This window comes from Neophocaena asiaeorientalis, unplaced genomic scaffold (assembly GCF_003031525.2).
Source record: "Neophocaena asiaeorientalis asiaeorientalis breed wild unplaced genomic scaffold, Neophocaena_asiaeorientalis_V1.1 scaffold39, whole genome shotgun sequence".
In the NCBI taxonomy this organism is placed as follows: Eukaryota; Metazoa; Chordata; class Mammalia; order Artiodactyla; family Phocoenidae; genus Neophocaena; species Neophocaena asiaeorientalis.
Window position 1 is genome coordinate 4,790,782 of NW_020175670.1, and position 17,859 is coordinate 4,808,640.

A 17,859-nucleotide genomic window follows, 5' to 3' on the forward strand; every position below is an offset into this window, starting at 1 on the left:
TTTCCCCAAGCACACCTAGCGCACGGAGAATCCAGAACTTTAGAAATGCCCTATACCTGCTTAATGGAAGAAAGACCAGCCCGTGGAACCAAATCCCCAACAGAGGGCTTGGGAGTTCACAGCTGGAAGGCCTCCAGTGAGGATGAGGACTGATGACAGCCCTACAAGGTCTTTCCCTGGTGACGCCTCACAAATTTGGATGGTGATTGATTCATCCAAGGAAACTCCTGACTCACAGGAACCCTCAAAAGAAGAGTCTTTTTCTACTCATGTTCTGTTATATAATTTTAAAAACTGGGCGGGAGCTGTGGCGGGGGAGAGATGTTTACTTTTTTGTGTGTCTACTTAGATGTCCAAAATCTGAACTTAATGACACTAATCACAATTTTTTTCTCCCTCGTGGGATAAGAAAGAGGGAGGGTATAGATAACCCAGATTTTTATCAATGTATCTTTTTTTTTTTTTTTTTTTTTTTTTTTCTTTTTTGCGGGAGGGCCTCCCACTGTTGCGGCCTCTCCCGTTGCGGAGCACAGGCTCCGGACGCACAGGCTCAGCGGCCATGGCTCACGGGCCCAGCCGCTCCGCGGCATGTGGGATCTTCCCGGACCGGGGCACGAACCTGTGTCCCCTGCATCGGCAGGCGGACTCCCAACCGCTGCGCCACTAGGGAAGCCCTTTATCAATGTATCTTTAGGAGAAACATGAAGGGTATCATAAAAACATTCCATCTAGTTTGTTCAGTATTGCCAACAAATAAAATACTGCTTAATGCAGCCAAGGGAAGATGAATCATTTGCCAGAATTATTGGCATTCCCAGGCAGTGATTCTGGTGACAACAGAATCAAAATGGGTGTCTGTCATTTAACTTCACACACGTTTCCCCGCGGGGAAATCTACTGACATTACTTCTCTGCTAACCAGCAAAAGAGGCTGTTAAAACTATGTCATCTCTGGCGGTTTCTTTAATGTGCTTCAGCAAACTCTTTAAAAGCAGCAGTGATTCCCATGCAGATCTCCTTGCACATGTAATGGCAAAAAGTACCTGCAGTCATTTTGTGGATTAAGCCTGTGGTCTTCCTGTAAACTGGACATGGCCGCCAAGGCAGGGGACGCAGAGTACGTCTGAATCTTGCGGCTGTGACTGATGACTTCCTCTGCATCCTCCTTCGGCCCAGCCCTGCCAATGCTGAGCCGCTTCCATGTCTGCTGATCTATCTCTGTCACTGGTCCGAAGTGCACGAACTTCTGCCTAGGGCTGGAAGCTTTCTTATAAGCCCTTGCCTTGCGGCTGGCAAAGTCATCACGGATAGCAGTTTCTGCTTTAATTTCTGGTGAAGGCTCAGGGGCACATGTGTGCTCCACATCTCCATCCCTAGTCAGAACCGGAAATAAGTTCCAAAGGTTTCTAAGGTGAGTAAAATCAATGAAGAGTTTTGAAAAAACACTGGATGTATGAAATATACTTCAATGTCTAAAGCAGAATTGCTTTTCCATTAATCAATCAAATGAAGAAATGATCATTGTCTTGCCTAGGTAAATAGCACTTTAAGTTTCTGTAGCTTTCTTAACATCATAAATGATGGCATAAGAAAACCTTGGGTACGATGAAATAATTAAAATTATTTAAAAGTCAAGTTTCAATTCCTTACACGTAAATGAGCCTATCAAAATAAGCATTCACAATAAATCAGTTGAATTAAAGAGGATGTTTCCTGTCCTTGTGGCTTGTAATTTTTAGTATTAACAAGTTTCAACTCATGCAGAATATGCTTTGAGTTTTGAGGCATTTTTTCTGGCCATGAAAATAAAAAATGATAGAAGGATAAGTGATTCCTTCAAAGTTAAATGATACCACTGTTAGGAGAAATCCAGGGGAAAACATGACACACCTCGTCTTTCCTGACACTTTCAGCCTCTCCCACGTCTCCCGGTCGGCTTCTGTTATATTGGCGACCGTGACAAAGCTCGGAGCCTCGCGGTGAGGGCGAAGCCTGCCCTGAATTCTGCGCTGCGCCAGGTCATCCTTGTGAAGATCCGGCACCTGCCTGAGCCCCTCTTCCGCAGGTTCACTCTCCTGAGCCCGCACAATACAGGTCACCCTCGACTTCACCTCTTCCGTTTGGCCTTGGTTTCTGTCAATTTGATCCAGGCCCCCACGTTATTGGAAAAATCAGGTTCCAGGAAGGGGAGCAGACAAACAGAATGTCAAGCATGGAAATTCAGAGGCTGAAGACAGAATGGAATGATGGAAGCACCTCTCCCTTTCGCAGAAATGTGGAATCAATTGCAGCCTTGATTACTTTTGTCTATGCTACCCTTTTGACACTGTAAAGAGACAGAGTTTTTCCACCAGATGACAGACTCTAGTTTAGTTTAGGAAGAGAAGCCAGGGCTCGCTGAAAGACTATTAAGAATGGTAATGAGATTTCAGTTTGACAGTAATGATGCCCAATTCCCACACTATTCAAGTTACTGTAATGAATTCAAGTTTTCTGATTGAATCCCTGAGCCTTCTTGGAACGTCTTTTACTGCAGCAGTGAAGTGTTAGTAATGAGCTCTGCATGATCCAAATTCTAGAATTAGTTTGGAGATAGTTGGAACATTGTTCACATATTGAACACCTCAACCATAAACCTTCATACTGCCAGAAAGTATGATTAAGTCAATGCTGAATAGAAACTTTCAATGTTCAAACTCAGTCTCTGCCTCCTGATAGCATTAATTAGGTTTGGCTAACGTAAACCTGAAGAACAGAGAGGGCATCCTCTTTACCTGGATCCACAGAGGCAATACCCATTTGTTTCTTGTGTCAATAACTGTTCACCTTTATTAATGCTAAATCTGATATTTTCAATTGTTTTCCTAAGAAGTGAGCTTTAGATGCCTAATGTTGACAATATCATAATTTAAGCCAAAGTTGTGGCATCTATATGCATAAACATTATGTCACATTAAAAGTCAGTTTCTAACTAAATATGTTTCTTGAGATAGAAAATTTCAGAAATATACATAAATAGGGCTATTCATTTTTTTTCAAAATAAATCTTCCAAGCCAGAAAACCATTCTCTTTTTACCTGGATGACTTGGTGTATTTACAGAGCCTATGCAAATAGGAAGGCGACAGAATTTTCTATTTACTTTTAGTTTGGGGAAGGGGATCAAGGAGGGCATAGCAAAGAGCCTCCAGGGAGCCCTCTTTTTTTCATCAGTTCTTTGAAGCTCTCTAGAGAGATCGTGGGCTGTGTCCCCAAACACAGAGTCAGGTGACAACAGACAAATGGGGCTGGAAATATCAGGAATTAAAATTGCATGCAGGAGAAAGGAAAAAAGGGAGGTACAAAAGCTACTCCTTTTCCTAACTCAAGTTGCTGATCCGCATCAATATGCCTTGATGCTACTCAGTTATCCAGAAGTCTTTGTTTCACTGGCAACAACTGATCCCTCCCGCAAGGCCCTATGAGAACGGTTTGTTACAAGGCATGCCAACAAGGACTGCAAAGACCAAGAGCCTCCTGAAGCTAGAATGTGTCCTATAAAAAAATGTGCCGGGTCTTCTATGCTCAAATCCCTGTTCTGTGTCCAGAGATCTTTCATGTGTTTTGTACCTGGTGCTTCCTAAATCAAACAATAGAAAACACTAACTGCTTCACTGATCTCAATGACTCTGCCCAAAGAACCACTTCAATTGTGTAAAACACAGTTCAGATATTTATATTCTTAGTTCAATGGATTACAAACCTCTTAAGTGATAGGCCAAAATATGGCAATTAAATAATAAAGATGCGAACTCTGATTCTGAGGTAAGGAAAAATACAAGAATGATGAACTCTGTACACTGAAACTTAGCAGGCTGATGGCTTGAATGAATCCATATCCCTCTCAGGATAAAAATCGCTGGCCAAATTCCATTTCATTAAGCTTTCCTTTCCCTAATTAAGAAGATGGGAGAAAAGTCGGGAGAAGGAAACTCACTTAAAAATAATTTCTATGACAGAACAAATAGAAGTGTGTTATATTATATATTTGAGGATTTTTAATGAGAAATCTCCATCGTCAGATGTCTAGGTGATCGTGTTGGTGTGAGGGAAGAAACAGCAAGCCTCATTTTCCCCCCATATCTCAAAGGTGCTAATAAGATAGAAGGGCTCATAGCTAAGGAATAACTATGATTTCTGCCTGCTATGGATGGACTGGAGCAACCTTGAGAGGTGGCTGTTCCCTGATCAGGAATAGCACATGTCTATTTATGCCAATAGCGCCCGTCTCTGACACCAGCACCCATATGTGGTGATGTGCCCACATACAGCACATCTGCACACTTGAGCTCCATATTTATTTGGTGAATTCAGCCCTATCTTGGACAGGACCACTCTACTCCCTGCCATCTGAACTTAGGAGAGACTGGATACCTGGGGCTCCACTTTAAAATAAACCATCATTACTGATTATATGTAATTAGGGCAGGAAACAGAGGAATGGGGAGCTTTAATACAAATCACCTTTGCCGAACTATATTCTCTCTCTCCTTCACAGACACACACACACAGAGCACACCTTTTATGTTCTAGACTTTTCTTTTCTGAGATTCCCTTTGAGGGTTGCTTGCTGCCATCTGATTTCTCTGCTTCTTTTTTTCGGTAAGGCCCATAGAGGAGTTGATGCAGTGGCACCACTGGCCTGGTCTGGTTCATCCTAGCTCTCCTGGCGGCAAAGTCATCTTTCTCAAGGTCCGGCAGTCGACGTGCGACCTCATCTTCTGATTCTGAATCTCTGCTGTGTCGGTGGATCAGGAAAGGATTTTCTTTGCGAAGGATAATATCTCGAACAGCTTCTTTCTCATCACTTAATTGCTTTTGACTGATAAAGCAAAATTAAACGGAACTCCACATGTGATCAGACCAAAACGGTTTTTAAATCCCCATCTCCAGGCAGCCAACTGTCTTGTTAGTGAAAGGTCTTCTCAATATCATTAGTCCAGATGACATCTGTTTACTATTTTAGTCCAGAATTGCAGCAGGGTTAGGGTGGGTTTCAAAACCTGGAATTTAGTCAGCTACTAGCAATACTAAAAAATTCATTTAACTTGCAGGGCCCCATCAGCGTCAGAAAGGCAGGATCCTAAATGGCTCTGAAAGTGACAATCCAAATTCTTTTCATGAAGTTGGGAAAAGTAAGAAGCATTTTGTTATTTTTCCTCTGGCACATTAATAATGTACCCAATAGGTACTCGGTTTATTTTGACTGACAGGGAAAAAAGTTGAGCTACCAAGAAACTGATCTGGAGGAACGCTAATGAATGCAGCTATGTGACAGCACACCTGGGATGTGTCCCAGACTGCCAAGTGTAAGGATGGTCTTTCTGCAGAGCTGAGCTAACCTGAAACATCTGGAATAGTTTATGACCATGGACAGGATGGACTCAGGCACAAAAGCTTATCGTGCCCTGCACCCTCCCACCAGCAACCTTTTCTTCGGTCTTTTACCCCCATGACTCTCCACCGCCCAGCTCTTCTGCTTTGTCATATGCTAGCTGTCAAGTAAATCCTATGAAGACATTTTGCCAAAATGTTTACTTAGGGCTATTTTCATTTTCAAGGAAATCTTGAAGGCACCAAACTTTAAAATTCTTTAGAATTTAAAGAGGAATGCAGTTTAATGGTGGAATATTAGGACTTTTTATGCTTTGTTTTTTGTTCTTGTTGGGGGTGGGTAGGGTGGGAATGCAGTCGATGGCACCTTTCTGATATTCAAACAAACTCCTCCCCCCTACTCATAAGATCAGCCTTGCTTCTAAGTCATAATGAAATATTAAAACTTTACAAATATCATTTATTATCTTCTCAGTTCATAGAGATGGTGAGTAGATAAAGCATCTTGACTTCTAAAGGAAGTTCACCTACTTTGTATCCGATTTCTGAAGGAGGATTAAGGGTAAACTCTTCATGGTCATGGGACAGGTCGTCTCAGAAATGAAGACAGGAGGAATTAGCCTGGCTGAGAGTCATACAAGCAGGGAAACGCTGTCTACTCTGGCTGACCAGGTGGCCTGCTGTCTGTTGCTTACCCTGTACTGCTGCAGAGGAGGCCCGTCAGCCTAACAAAACAGCAGGCCCTCACTCCTGACTTTCGGAAAAATCAAACCATCATTAGTCATGTCCAGAAAACTCCTTCTCCCTGCTGACCACTATTCTCAATAGAAGTTTCAGTCGTGGAATTTAGAGGTGGTGGGTGGTGCTTTGCTCTCTGAATAAAGTTATTTCTTAAAATATAAAATTCTGCCCTTTGAGTTGCACTCCGGCTCTTGGTCTCCTGCTTGGCCACTCCTGGACCGTGCTCTTTCTCCTCCCTGCATCCTTAGCCAACAAGTCTGGCAAGAACCAACTGGCATTGGTTGACTGTGGCCATAAAGGATGGTCAGTGGGAAATGATAGGCCATTGAATTAATCTCTTCGAAAACGCATGATTTAAAAAGCACACTGATGATGACAAAGAAGGTGGTTAACTATTATCGAGCGCCCACCACGTGCCAGAATTCCTTCTAGTGTTAATTTGTTTAACCTTAATACTAGCCTTGCAATGGTAGTGTGATTAGCGTCCCCATTTTATAGAGTGGAAACTGAGATTAGGTGAAGAAATTTGCCCAAGCTCAAAGTGCCACTCTGCTGAAGTTAAAATTCAAACCCAGGGAGTCTGGCTCCAGAGGTCCTGTTCTTAATCACTGCACTATTCATTAAACAAAGGACACGGCCAGGAACAGTTCGGAAAGCAGAACATCATACAAAAAATAAGGCATTATCATTACTATGGAAGTAGGAGAAAGAGAAGTATTTTGGTTACTAAATAAAGGGATCATATGAGTTGTGCTTAGAATGAAGTCGTGACTTGCACTGCTGGCTACAGACAGCAATGTTCAGCCAGGATTAATGACAGTAGAATGCTAACTAATCATACCTTACAGTGCTTGCACAGCACTTTACAGTTTACAGAGCCCTTTCAAATGCATTATCTCATCTCAGCTGATCCGACTCCAATTCCAGTAAAGGAGCAGATCCTGAGCTTGAAGCTTTCAAGTCCCAAAGCAACACTCCTTCCATTTTTTGACCAGGGTCCTGGGTTTCAATTTTCCCCAACTCAGGCAGAATACTATGGAATAAAACGTATGCATTTATGCAAATAGCCATGCCAATTTGTGATGCCAATTTGAGAAGGGAGAATCTCGTGCATTATGCATCATGTGAGTCCAGCCAGGCTACAAATTCCCCAGGGTGTTTCTTTTCAGGCTAAATGCCCAGTGTAGCAGGACTCATTTCAAGTGATCTCAATTTAGATATGTGGACTTAAAAAAAGGGGGTGAAGAAAGCTTTCCATGTCACTGGCCTCTTAAAGCCACTCCCTGCCCACTTGAAAAAACGATCATAATGACATTCTGCTAATTGCTTGAATCCTGTAAATTCAGAGCTTCCAGGCAGACTCAGAGAGAGCAAAAATTTAATGACATAAATTCTGGGCCGGCACTGTTGGCTATGAAGTAATAAATAATGTGTATAAGGCAGATATGTAGGATTATGTTCGCAGGTGTCTAGTTAGCAGAATATTTAAATGACTTTTTATAATGAGCCCTTCTTTTCTGAAGGTCATTCTATTGTAAAGCTTCAGTATATTCTACTTTGTTTTTCAATAATTATAATACCTCTGAAGAGCTAGTATATTCCAGATACGTTAACTTTTATGACAACCCTGCAAGATCAGTATTATCATGTCCACTGAGGTTTCCAGTTCCAGTCATCTGAATGTAGGTAAAGTAAGTAAATTTAAGTGGCAGACCCTGGCTGTCTGGCTTGATATTCATGGGGCGGTTTGGCACTTTTATTTTGTCTGAGTCATTCACAGATGAGTTAGTTGCCTTGGGAAGTAGGGGTTGCTCGACGGACCCAGATCACTGCTTTACTAAGAAGGAATACAGGGACTTCCCTGATGGTCCAGTGGTTACGAATTCGCCTTCCAATGCAGGGGACGCGGGTTCGATCCCTGGTCAGGGAACTAAGATCCCATATGCCACAGGGCAACTCAGCCTGAGCGCTGCAACTACTGAGCCCATGTGCTCTGGAGCCCACGTGCCACAACTAGAGAGAAGCCCGTACACCACAACGGAAGATCCCGTGTGCTGCAACTAAGACCTGAAGCAGCCAAAAATAAATAATTTTTTTTTTTAAGAAGGCAATACAGTCTAATGTGAAATGAGAAATGCCAAGCCTTGCCTTCAACCTGGCAACCCTGTCCTAAGACAAGTAAGGCTATCTTTGTAGGAGAGATTGTGGGTCCTAAGCAGGTGAGGGGGAGGAAAAGCTCTTGTCTCAAAGTTTCTAAGGCTTATATATTTCAAAGTGAATGAGATAATGATTTAAACTAAGGAAGAGCTGGCATTTTCTTTCACCCCCTTTTACTTGGCAACACACAAGCAACCAGCTCAGATTGGCAGTCAGTTTGTTCTATTGAAAGAAACTGGGCTCTCCAGAAAAGCCTGTTTGGCCTCCTGGGAATGTCATGGGCAACACCAGGGACCTCCCTGTTCACACAGTGTCCCAATAGGGCAGCTACATCCAGAGCCACAAAGGTTCATGCAAGTTATGTGTCTGCCTGGTCTCTGATCCCCAAGAATCTGTGCAGCAAGAAGCAGTGACACAGGCATCTGGTAAGGAGGGATGGAGAGAATATGTTCCTGGCACTTAGCTGCATCTGCTCTTCCTCTAAAGATTTCTAAAATGTCTATTGTTCCTTGGAGGGTTCCCCCCCCTCTGTAATTAATTACTATGTGCTTGAGAAGATCCACAGACTAGCAGAAAAGACTGAGTGCTGAAACATATGAAAACAATTAGAAAAGAAGTCCAATCACGTGAAACCTATAATTCAGTTCAAAAAAAAAAAGTTTACTTCTCCAATGGGAAACACCAAGTCAGAGAACTCAAATCTCCATGGCATTTTAATTCAGGGGAAGTGAATCTTGATTCTTACTTTATCCTCTTAAACGCAGAGATCTTGGCTTCTTTAGCAGAGTCTCATATTTGGGGGGTAATTAGGCTAACTTAATCATAAACTAAAAGGGAAGGAAAAGTAGTTTATGGACTTCTGACTCCAGTGGCAACTCTAATAAATATCAATTCCACATATTTATTAAGAAAGACCTACTTTCTGTCCCTTGGTGCTAAGATACCTCCTAATATATTCTTTGATAGGAAGCTTGGGACTTCTAGGCTTCTAAACTCATGTGAAAATGGACTAACATGCACTTCTGCTCCTTTTTATATATTAAAAATAATTTAAGGAGGTGTTTGAGAATACTTGGGAAACAACAGCCCAAAAAAACCCCAAAAAACAAAAAACCAATCTGGGCTTCCCTGGTGGCGCAATGGTTGAGAGTCCGCCTGCCGATGCAGGGGACATGGGTTCATGCCCCGGTCTGGGAGGATCCCACACGCCGCGCAGCGGCTGGGCCCGTGAGCCATGGCCACTGAGCCTGCGCGTCCGGATACAGCCTTACTCTTGTCTACATGCCTCCTTCCTTGCCTATGCCTCATCCTCTACCCATCTCTCCAAACACAGACTTTCCCAGCTAAAAAAATGGGCCGCAAGAAATATCTGGGGCCTCTTGCTGGGTTCCAAGATGTGGTGGCCAGAATTCATCTGGATTGCAAAGACAGGAGACTGAGGTTACAATGCCTTAAGAGACGTCAGCATATTTAAATGTTTTATATTCTTATTTTCCAGACACCAAGAATCCTTTTCTTCTTCATGATATGCATTTCATTCCAGTTAAGCTACTTTCTGCCACATTAAAAGCAGGATCCCAAATGTGGATAAACTTAGAATGACTGTCAACTCTGCTGTGGGCTGCAAAAAGTAGGTGACAAAGACACAGACAGGCCAGGCTAGTGGCATGGTATGTATAAAATTTTTATGAGAGAGCTAGCAGCTGAAAAATCTATCAACAAATGAATTCTGGGTGTTTGGAGCAGCTGTGTTGTGTTGCTATTGGGAACATTCTCTGGGAATATGCATGATTTTCCTGAACTCCGTTTTAAATGCTAAGTCAGTAGCTCTAAGGTGTGACGGTAACTGACATTTGCAGATATTAACTGACCTGCGAACTTCTGCTTAATAGAGCTAACTTGGATAAAATATGTAAGAATTAAGGCAGATAACAGGAACGTGGACAGGAGCAAAAATTACCACAAAAATATACTACTCATCAATTAGAATTACATTTGTAAACTAATCGTGATTCCAGGTTTGTACACAGAATGGGAGCTGTCATAAAAGATTGTACTGTTTTAGCAGAAAATAAACCTCCCGGTTACTGAAGAGGCACAGTATACTCGTGGAATCCCCAGCCTTTGCCCACTTTTCTTTTCTCTACGTCATCATGATTCCTGGCTGTGCCGAGTTCTCTTAAAGTATCTGCCCATTTGTCTCCCCTTGCTCTTTTGGATACTCTAAAGATGATATGGAGTTTCCTTAAAAAAATTAAAAACAGAACTATCGTGTGATCCAGCAATCCCACTTCTGGGTATATATCCAAAAGAAATGAAACCAGGATCTCAAAGCGATCTTAGCACTCCTATCTCCATTGCATCATTATGCAAAATAGCCAAGATGTAGAAACAACCTAAATGTCTATCAAGGGATGAACGGATAAGGGTAATGTTGTATATACATACAAAGGAATATTATTCGGCCTTATAAAAGAAGTAAATTCTATAATATGTGACAACATGGATAAATCTTGAAGACATTAAGCTAAGTGAACTAAGCCAGTCACAGAAAGAAAAATACTGCATGATTCCACTTATATGAAGTAGCTAAAGTAGTGAAATACGTAGAATCAAAGAGTGGCATGGTGGCTGCCAGGGGCTGAGGGAGGATGAAATAGGGATTGCTGATCAACAGGCATAAAGTTTCAGTTAAGCAGGACGAATAAATTTTAGAGATTTGGTGTATGATATTGTATCTGTAGTTAACAACACTGTATTGTACAGTTAAAGATTTGTTCAGAGTGTAGATCTCATGCCAAGTGTTCTTACCACAATACAATATTTTTTTTAAAAGGAAAAAATAAATGGCAAAGGATATGAGGGAATTTATAGAAGAAGAAACCCAAGTAGCCGATAAACATGGTATAATACTCAACAGCATTAGTAATCGTGGAAAAATCAATTTTTTTAAAATGAGATTTAAAAAAATCAAGCAGATTGGCAATTTTTGAAGATAACAAGAAAAAAAATACATCATAAAGATGATAGTGTCTTTGGTAAATTTTAGTTAAAGACTTTACAGATGTGATAAAAAATGAAGGTATGTGTGCCAAGGGTATTAAGGTTAAAGATTTTTTATAAATTCATACTCTTATCTGTATCACCTATTACCTATTTCCACTGTGCCCTAGACTTGAAGACAGAAGCAGAAAAAATCTGAAAAACGGTAAGGGGATATATTTCATTTTTGTATTCTCAGCATCTAGCCTGGTCATTGATATAAGTAGAAGTTCAAATGATGTTGAAAAAGCATGTGTCTCACAAGGTCTCTGAACCAAAATTTAAAGAATATCTGGATTTATTTCTCTTTTTAAGATTCTATGACATTACCCTTCACTATTTCAGAAACCCAGAGAGTTGCCTGTAACATTAGCACAGTTTTACGTTAGAGTTTTCTAGAAGCACATACATGTTTAGGACAGACAAGCCTGTTTGTGGGATACCACAGACAGAAAGAATTACCTCCTTGATGTTTTATCAGTACAAAGCTACTCTAGGATTAAATCCATATAAGTCAGTACTGGAACTTTCACTGAAGACCTAGACCACAGCAATAATCACACATCCAGTTGTATGGAGGAATGGAAGATATTCCATTAAATGTGTGTGAGGCAGCTGTGGTACTATGGTCAGAACATCTGAATCTGGCCACCAGGTCAGTGGTAACCAGCTCTGAGATGGTCAAGTAACTTACTTTCACTGATCCTCAGTTTACTCTGCTTGAAAATGGGCATATCACCTACCTTTTAGGATTAAATGGAACAGCAAGTGGCAAAGGAATTTCAGTTGTCAAACTGTTATGAATTTCAATTTGTCAAATAAATTTTGGTCTCACTATTATTTGTTAGTATCTTTGTGGCTATTATATGAGAAAAATCAATCAGCTTCCCCAAACACTACACAAAACTGTAGAACTATAGTTCTCTGTGACTTCAATTGCTAAAGGTCTCTATCTCACATGTAATATGAGGCCACCAGGACTGTATACTAGTGCCTTTGTTACAATTAAGAGAAGTAATTACTCCATTCTTTGTCTTTGAATCAACGAGCTTTAGAAAATGAGTCAAATAAACCTAATCTTACTTACTACTCCCTTGGGACAAAGAAAGTAAGTGGATTTTTGTCAGCCAGCCACTCTTTCTAAAGAGAGTGTTCCCCGTTCCAAAGAACTATTTTCTAGTGATGTGTAAAGTAAGATAAGAGCCATTTAGGGGTAGTGTGAAAATTAACAAGCCATAAACAATTGAAAAATAAGATGTTATTGCAAGATAAATCCTGTAGCCCACAAATGACTGACCACACATACTTGACCAGGACAAGGTCTACTCAAACAGCACAAAGCTCCCTCTTCACCTCCATTTAAAAGAACCAGAAACTCAGCAGAGACAGGCCTGAAGACAAAGACTATTCGCTATTTCTATCTGCTGCAAGTAGGAAATAATGATGCAACGGATAAAGCAGGAAGTGGGAAAACAAGATGGAAACTCCATCACACCAGACAGATTCCAAACCTCCAGGCATGCACAAAGCCAGCCAGGCCTGTCCTTGGCCCGCAAAGCTAACCTGGCAAAGCGCTGTGCTGCTGGCATGACCTTGATTCCAGCTTGCTCTAGCCTTCTGCGCTTTTGGATTTCAGCAGCGTCTTCCTCTTCAGACTTGGGAGCTGGTGCCACCGCAGCCCCCTCTGGAGGAGGCTGTGCCTTCCCACTGCCCGTGGGTAATTCTAACCCACCACCAGGAGGCTTCCCACCAGGGTCCATTCGGCGGACGGGGTCCTCTTCACAAGGAGACCCCACTTCACTTCCCTCTTCCTCTATTGTTTCAGGATAGCTAGTGAGTTGGACAACATAATTGACCAAACTAACAGACTAGGCTGGGGAGCAGATCCCATGTCATCTCCCTGTCGTTCTGATATTACTTCCACTTAAAAAAAAAAAATCATAGCATACAATATGATCCTGGTAATGTGAAAAAACTTAAATGCAGCCATTTTTAAATTAATACAATGCATCATAATCTCGACATTGATTAAGAGCTATTTCAAAATTGATATTGAAAGGCAAAAACCTTTTGTTCTAGAAAGGTAAAATTCATGCTTTGTTCAATAATTAAAACTTTTAATGTTTATTCAATGGGAAATCATAGATAATAAAGGTGGACTACAAGGAATAACCATGCAATGATAAGGGTGGTTTTGCTGAAAGGGATTAGACGAGACTGTTTAAGTTTCTTTTATTGGACTCTACGGTTCTTGAAGGCAGGGACTCTATCTTAGCTACCACTGGGTCCCCAAAGCCTAAAAGATAGTACCTAGCATGTAGTAGAAGCTCACTAGATGCATACTTGCTGAATAAATGAATGAATAAAATACAAAAACATAATCAGAGATTAGGGGAAAGACTGCTTGTTTCTCTCAAGAGATGAGAAGTCCAATGTTTCTTCCATTTCATTATGACTGTTTCTACATGTGACTCAAGCATGTTCGTGCATCAATAACGCTTGAGCTCATATCTAGATAAACTTCAATAACGCTTCAATAACGCTTGAGCTCATATCTAGATAAACTTCAATAACGCTTCAATAACGCTTGAGCTCATATCTAGATAAACTTCAATAACGCTTCAAAGAAGTCCAATGTTTCTTCCATTTCATTATGACTGTTTCTACATGTGACTCAAGCATGTTCGTGCATCAATAACGCTTGAGCTCATATCTAGATAAACTTCAATAACGCTTCAATAACGCTTGAGCTCATATCTAGATAAACTTCAATAACGCTTCAATAACGCTTGAGCTCATATCTAGATAAACTTACATCTAGATAAAAGGTCTTACTGCACCTGATCTAACAGGAGTGGGAGTCAGACAGTCTCCACAGAAGGCCATGGATGACAGATGTTCTCAATGTCCTGTCGATAGAGCTAGTTTCAGAAATCTGCTCGTTAAAATCTGCTCATTAGACCAGTATTGGTTGAATACCTACTGTGTGCCAGGCACACCTAGAACAGGTGCCTTCACGAAGCTTATATTCTTTCATGACAATCCCTCTCTGAAGATCTGTCCTGCCCACCTCCATCCGTAATCTTACACCAAAGTTCTAAAATGGCTCTTTGAGCTCATTCTTGTCCTGGGGCCATAATTCCTGTACCACAAGCCAGGATGGGAGCAGCGCAGTCCAGGTCTTACCTGAAGGGCCTCTCCCCACCCAGGGGGGAGGTGGCAGTACTCCAGCTCTTCCGATATTCTTCTCGCTCTGCTTTTTTCTTTCTCAGAGGTGCAGGGACGTAGGCTGTCTGGTTGCTTTTGTTGGGGAGGTACTGGTTAAAAGGCACTGCTGATTTTGGCTCACCGTGGGAAGTCCGCCTTGCAGACATGTCATCCTTCTTCACATCCGGCAGCTTCCGATGGGGCAAGTCGGATTCAGAGTCGCTTCCTCTCCCTGGGGAGAGAGGATGGGTGCTGAGAAAGTGTGCTGGGCCAGCAATAAAGTTCCCAATGGCAAGTATGCAGTATGGGGGATGTGGTTACATCTGTGGCTTCCGGGGATTACTTCCTTAAATTATTCACTTAACAAATCTAAAGTATCAGTCGAAATTAATCCACTCTGGGAAAAGCTCTCCATTCTAATCAGGAAAAAAAAAGTCAAATTAAAAAAAAAAAAAGAAGAAAGCTTAGCTGTATCTGAGAGTTACAATTAACAACACATTTGCAATAGAACTATACGCCTGCTCAGATCCTTCAACTCTCAGAAGAAGAAACATAAATTTACCAGTGGAGTTTCTCCTCAGCACCTGTTGTTGCATGTCTTACACTGTGCTAGATATTCTGACAAATAAGAATTATGAAGGATTTATAATCCTTTGTCTTTGAGGTACCTTTAACCAATTCATGAAACACCTGGAGAATATCAGTTATAATCAACGAGCACAGACATATAAGAGCTATAGGAATTCAGAAAAACGATCAGTTTGGATTATACCAAGGGTTTGCCTTCCAGGAAACGGCTTGAGATATAATAAGTGCATATTCCTCTACCTCGGAGCCCTTCCCGGTACCCATAGCTGGAGGCAATCTTTGTTTCCTATGAACACTATGGCCCGAAGGTCTATTTCTCTTCTGATGCATTATGCTATCTACCTTGTATTTTGAAAATAAGGGCTTTATATCCTTCACACTGTACTTATCACAGTGTCTTTGGGCACAGTGGGTATCCTCAAATGATCAGATGAATCAATGAATTAGTTTGGCTTAAACAGTGTTTTACACGACACAGAGGAATTCAATGTTACCAACTTTTGTTGGTCAATAGCCCCCATAATTATATTGTATCCTTGTTTCCTGAGTCTCATCTCACCAGATTTCTAAGATCCATTAGAGTGAAATTGTCATGAGAACACAAACTGCTGTGACAGGCAGCCACCGTTTGAATGCTGGTTGAAAACTCTTAATCACTGAGAGCATTATGAAAAGGTTCTTCAACTCCACTGATAGCAAATAGAAATTGACCTCCTTACCCGTGTGGAAAGAACCTTAAACTAAGAGTCCAGCGATGTGGCAGCCTAGCAGAGTGGGTAGTGCAGGGGGTTAAGTCAGATCCACTTCATTTTGAGCTCTGGCACTCATTAGTTTTGTCATTTGTCACTTCACCACTCCAAACCTCAGTTTCCCAATCTATAAAGCGAGGATAATAATATCACCTACTTCATAGTGCTGCTGGGAGGATCAGATACATGTAAAACTCTTGGGTACAGTACTTGGCCCCAAGTAAGTGCCTAACAAACACTGACTACTCTTTATGCCATAATAGTTCTGGATCTGCCACTGATGACCTGTGGGCTCCTAGGCTTGCCTCTAACACACTTGCCTGTCCTTTTTCTGTAAAAATAGGAATGAAATGAATTGCCCTGGAGATAAAATGATTTAATGGCTTTTAAAAAATGGTGAAAGTTAAAGCATTGACCATAAACAAGTTGTTCATTGCTGCAGATGAAATATTCAATTTATGAATTATTCATGCCACTTGCTTTCAGCCTCCCTTCTGAAGTTTTGACCATTTCATTACTTGTTGGTTTTTGATTCATAACTTAACTCCCTTCTCACCCTGTCTTTTATCAAGTCTATCTGTCTCAGTGTCATAATAAAATATTCAGAGCCCCCTGTGAATGCTTTATAACAAACACTAATACTACCTTAACTTGCTAAGCACTTGGATTTGTTTCCCTATTTGATATTATCCCCATTTTACAGTGGTAGAAACAGAGGCCCAGAGAGACCCAAAGAGCCCTTTCTCCATGGCTGGTAAGTAACAGCTCCAGACTCCAGTTTCTGTTCTCCAGATTCCAGCCCAAGAAAGACCCCTAGTTGCTAGAAGGGAGAGAAGCATAGCCCTGGGGAAAGGAAGGACCAGACTTTGCTAAAAGGATGTCGTCATCATGATGTGCACTGTTGCAGTTTCCTAACTTTGGGCACAAGTAGAGAATACATAGCTCCTTCCTCTGCAACACACTTCTCTTGGAAAAATGTCCTTTGCCTAAAGCATCCTGACTAGGGGAAGAACTGTATTTTGCTGAATAAATGAATGAAAGAAAATGATTCTTCAATCAACTATGAAGGCTTAGTATGGATTAGAGTTGCCTCGGTTCCCCCCCCACACACACACACCCCATTCTAAAATCCTGTAATCTATGAAACTTATTTTGGTACAATATCTAAAAACATATTGTCCATAATATACTGAGAGAGAGTCTCAAAATAGGTTGTTTAACACATAAACAGATAACCTTTTTTTTTTTTTTTCCCCCAATTAGCCTTTGATGAATGTCTTCAACAGGCACTTCAAGAAAAGTTAATTTGCAAATGCCCCGAGGCAGAGTGGCTCAGCTGAAAGAAGCGTAACGTTTCGGACCTAGAGACCAGGGTCTAATTTCAGCTCCATCATCTACTAGCTGTGCGACTGGGAAATTGAAGCCCTCTGTACCTCAGTGTCCTCACTGGAAATAAGGAGGTGATAATACATCTCTTCTAGGTTGTCGTGATGATTACAAGACATGTAAAGCACCCAGATAGTGGCTGGTGAGGTATACTTTCCATAAGTGTTAGAACCCCTTCTTATCTCAGGCCATGACTTCAAAAGATCTTTTTTTTTTTTTTTTTAATGGTACACGGACCTCTGCTGTGGCCTCTCCCGCTGCGCAGCACAGGCTCCGGATGCGCAGGCTCAGCGGCCATGGCTCACGGGCCCAGCCGCTCCGCGGCATGTGGGATCTTCCCGGACCGGGGCACGAACCCGCGTCCCCTGCATCGGCAGGCGGACTCTCAACCACTGCGCCACCAGGGAAGCCCCAAAAGATCTTGACTTGACTTCACCCTGAAAACATGAAAATGTACTAGGGTGGCATCTCCATCTATGCCCAACATTGCACGTGATGAGGCGGACATACTTTTATCAAAGTCTGATCCTTCCTTTACGTCTGGGCTACATTTCTCTCCCTTCCAGCAACTAGGGGTCTATCTTTTTTTTTTTTTTTTTTTTTTTTTTTTTTTTTTT

The 17,859-nt window shown here is 41.6% G+C and overlaps 1 protein-coding gene across 8 annotated transcripts in view; it reads right to left on the minus strand.

Annotated features, from left to right (window-relative positions):
• LIMCH1 (LIM and calponin homology domains 1) overlaps nt 1-17,859 on the minus strand; it is a 332,153-nt gene that overhangs the window by 67,991 nt on the left and 246,303 nt on the right. For 7 of the 8 annotated variants that reach the window (XM_024731734.1, XM_024731731.1, XM_024731732.1 and 4 more), the window contains exon 8: nt 14,499-14,751. In XM_024731734.1, coding sequence (XP_024587502.1) covers nt 14,499-14,751 — 253 coding nt within the window. Of the gene's footprint in view, nt 1-1,043; nt 1,374-1,890; nt 2,134-4,557; nt 4,861-12,875; nt 13,143-14,498; nt 14,752-17,859 lie in introns of all 8 variants that reach the window. The other variant, XM_024731727.1, reaches the window with a different exon arrangement.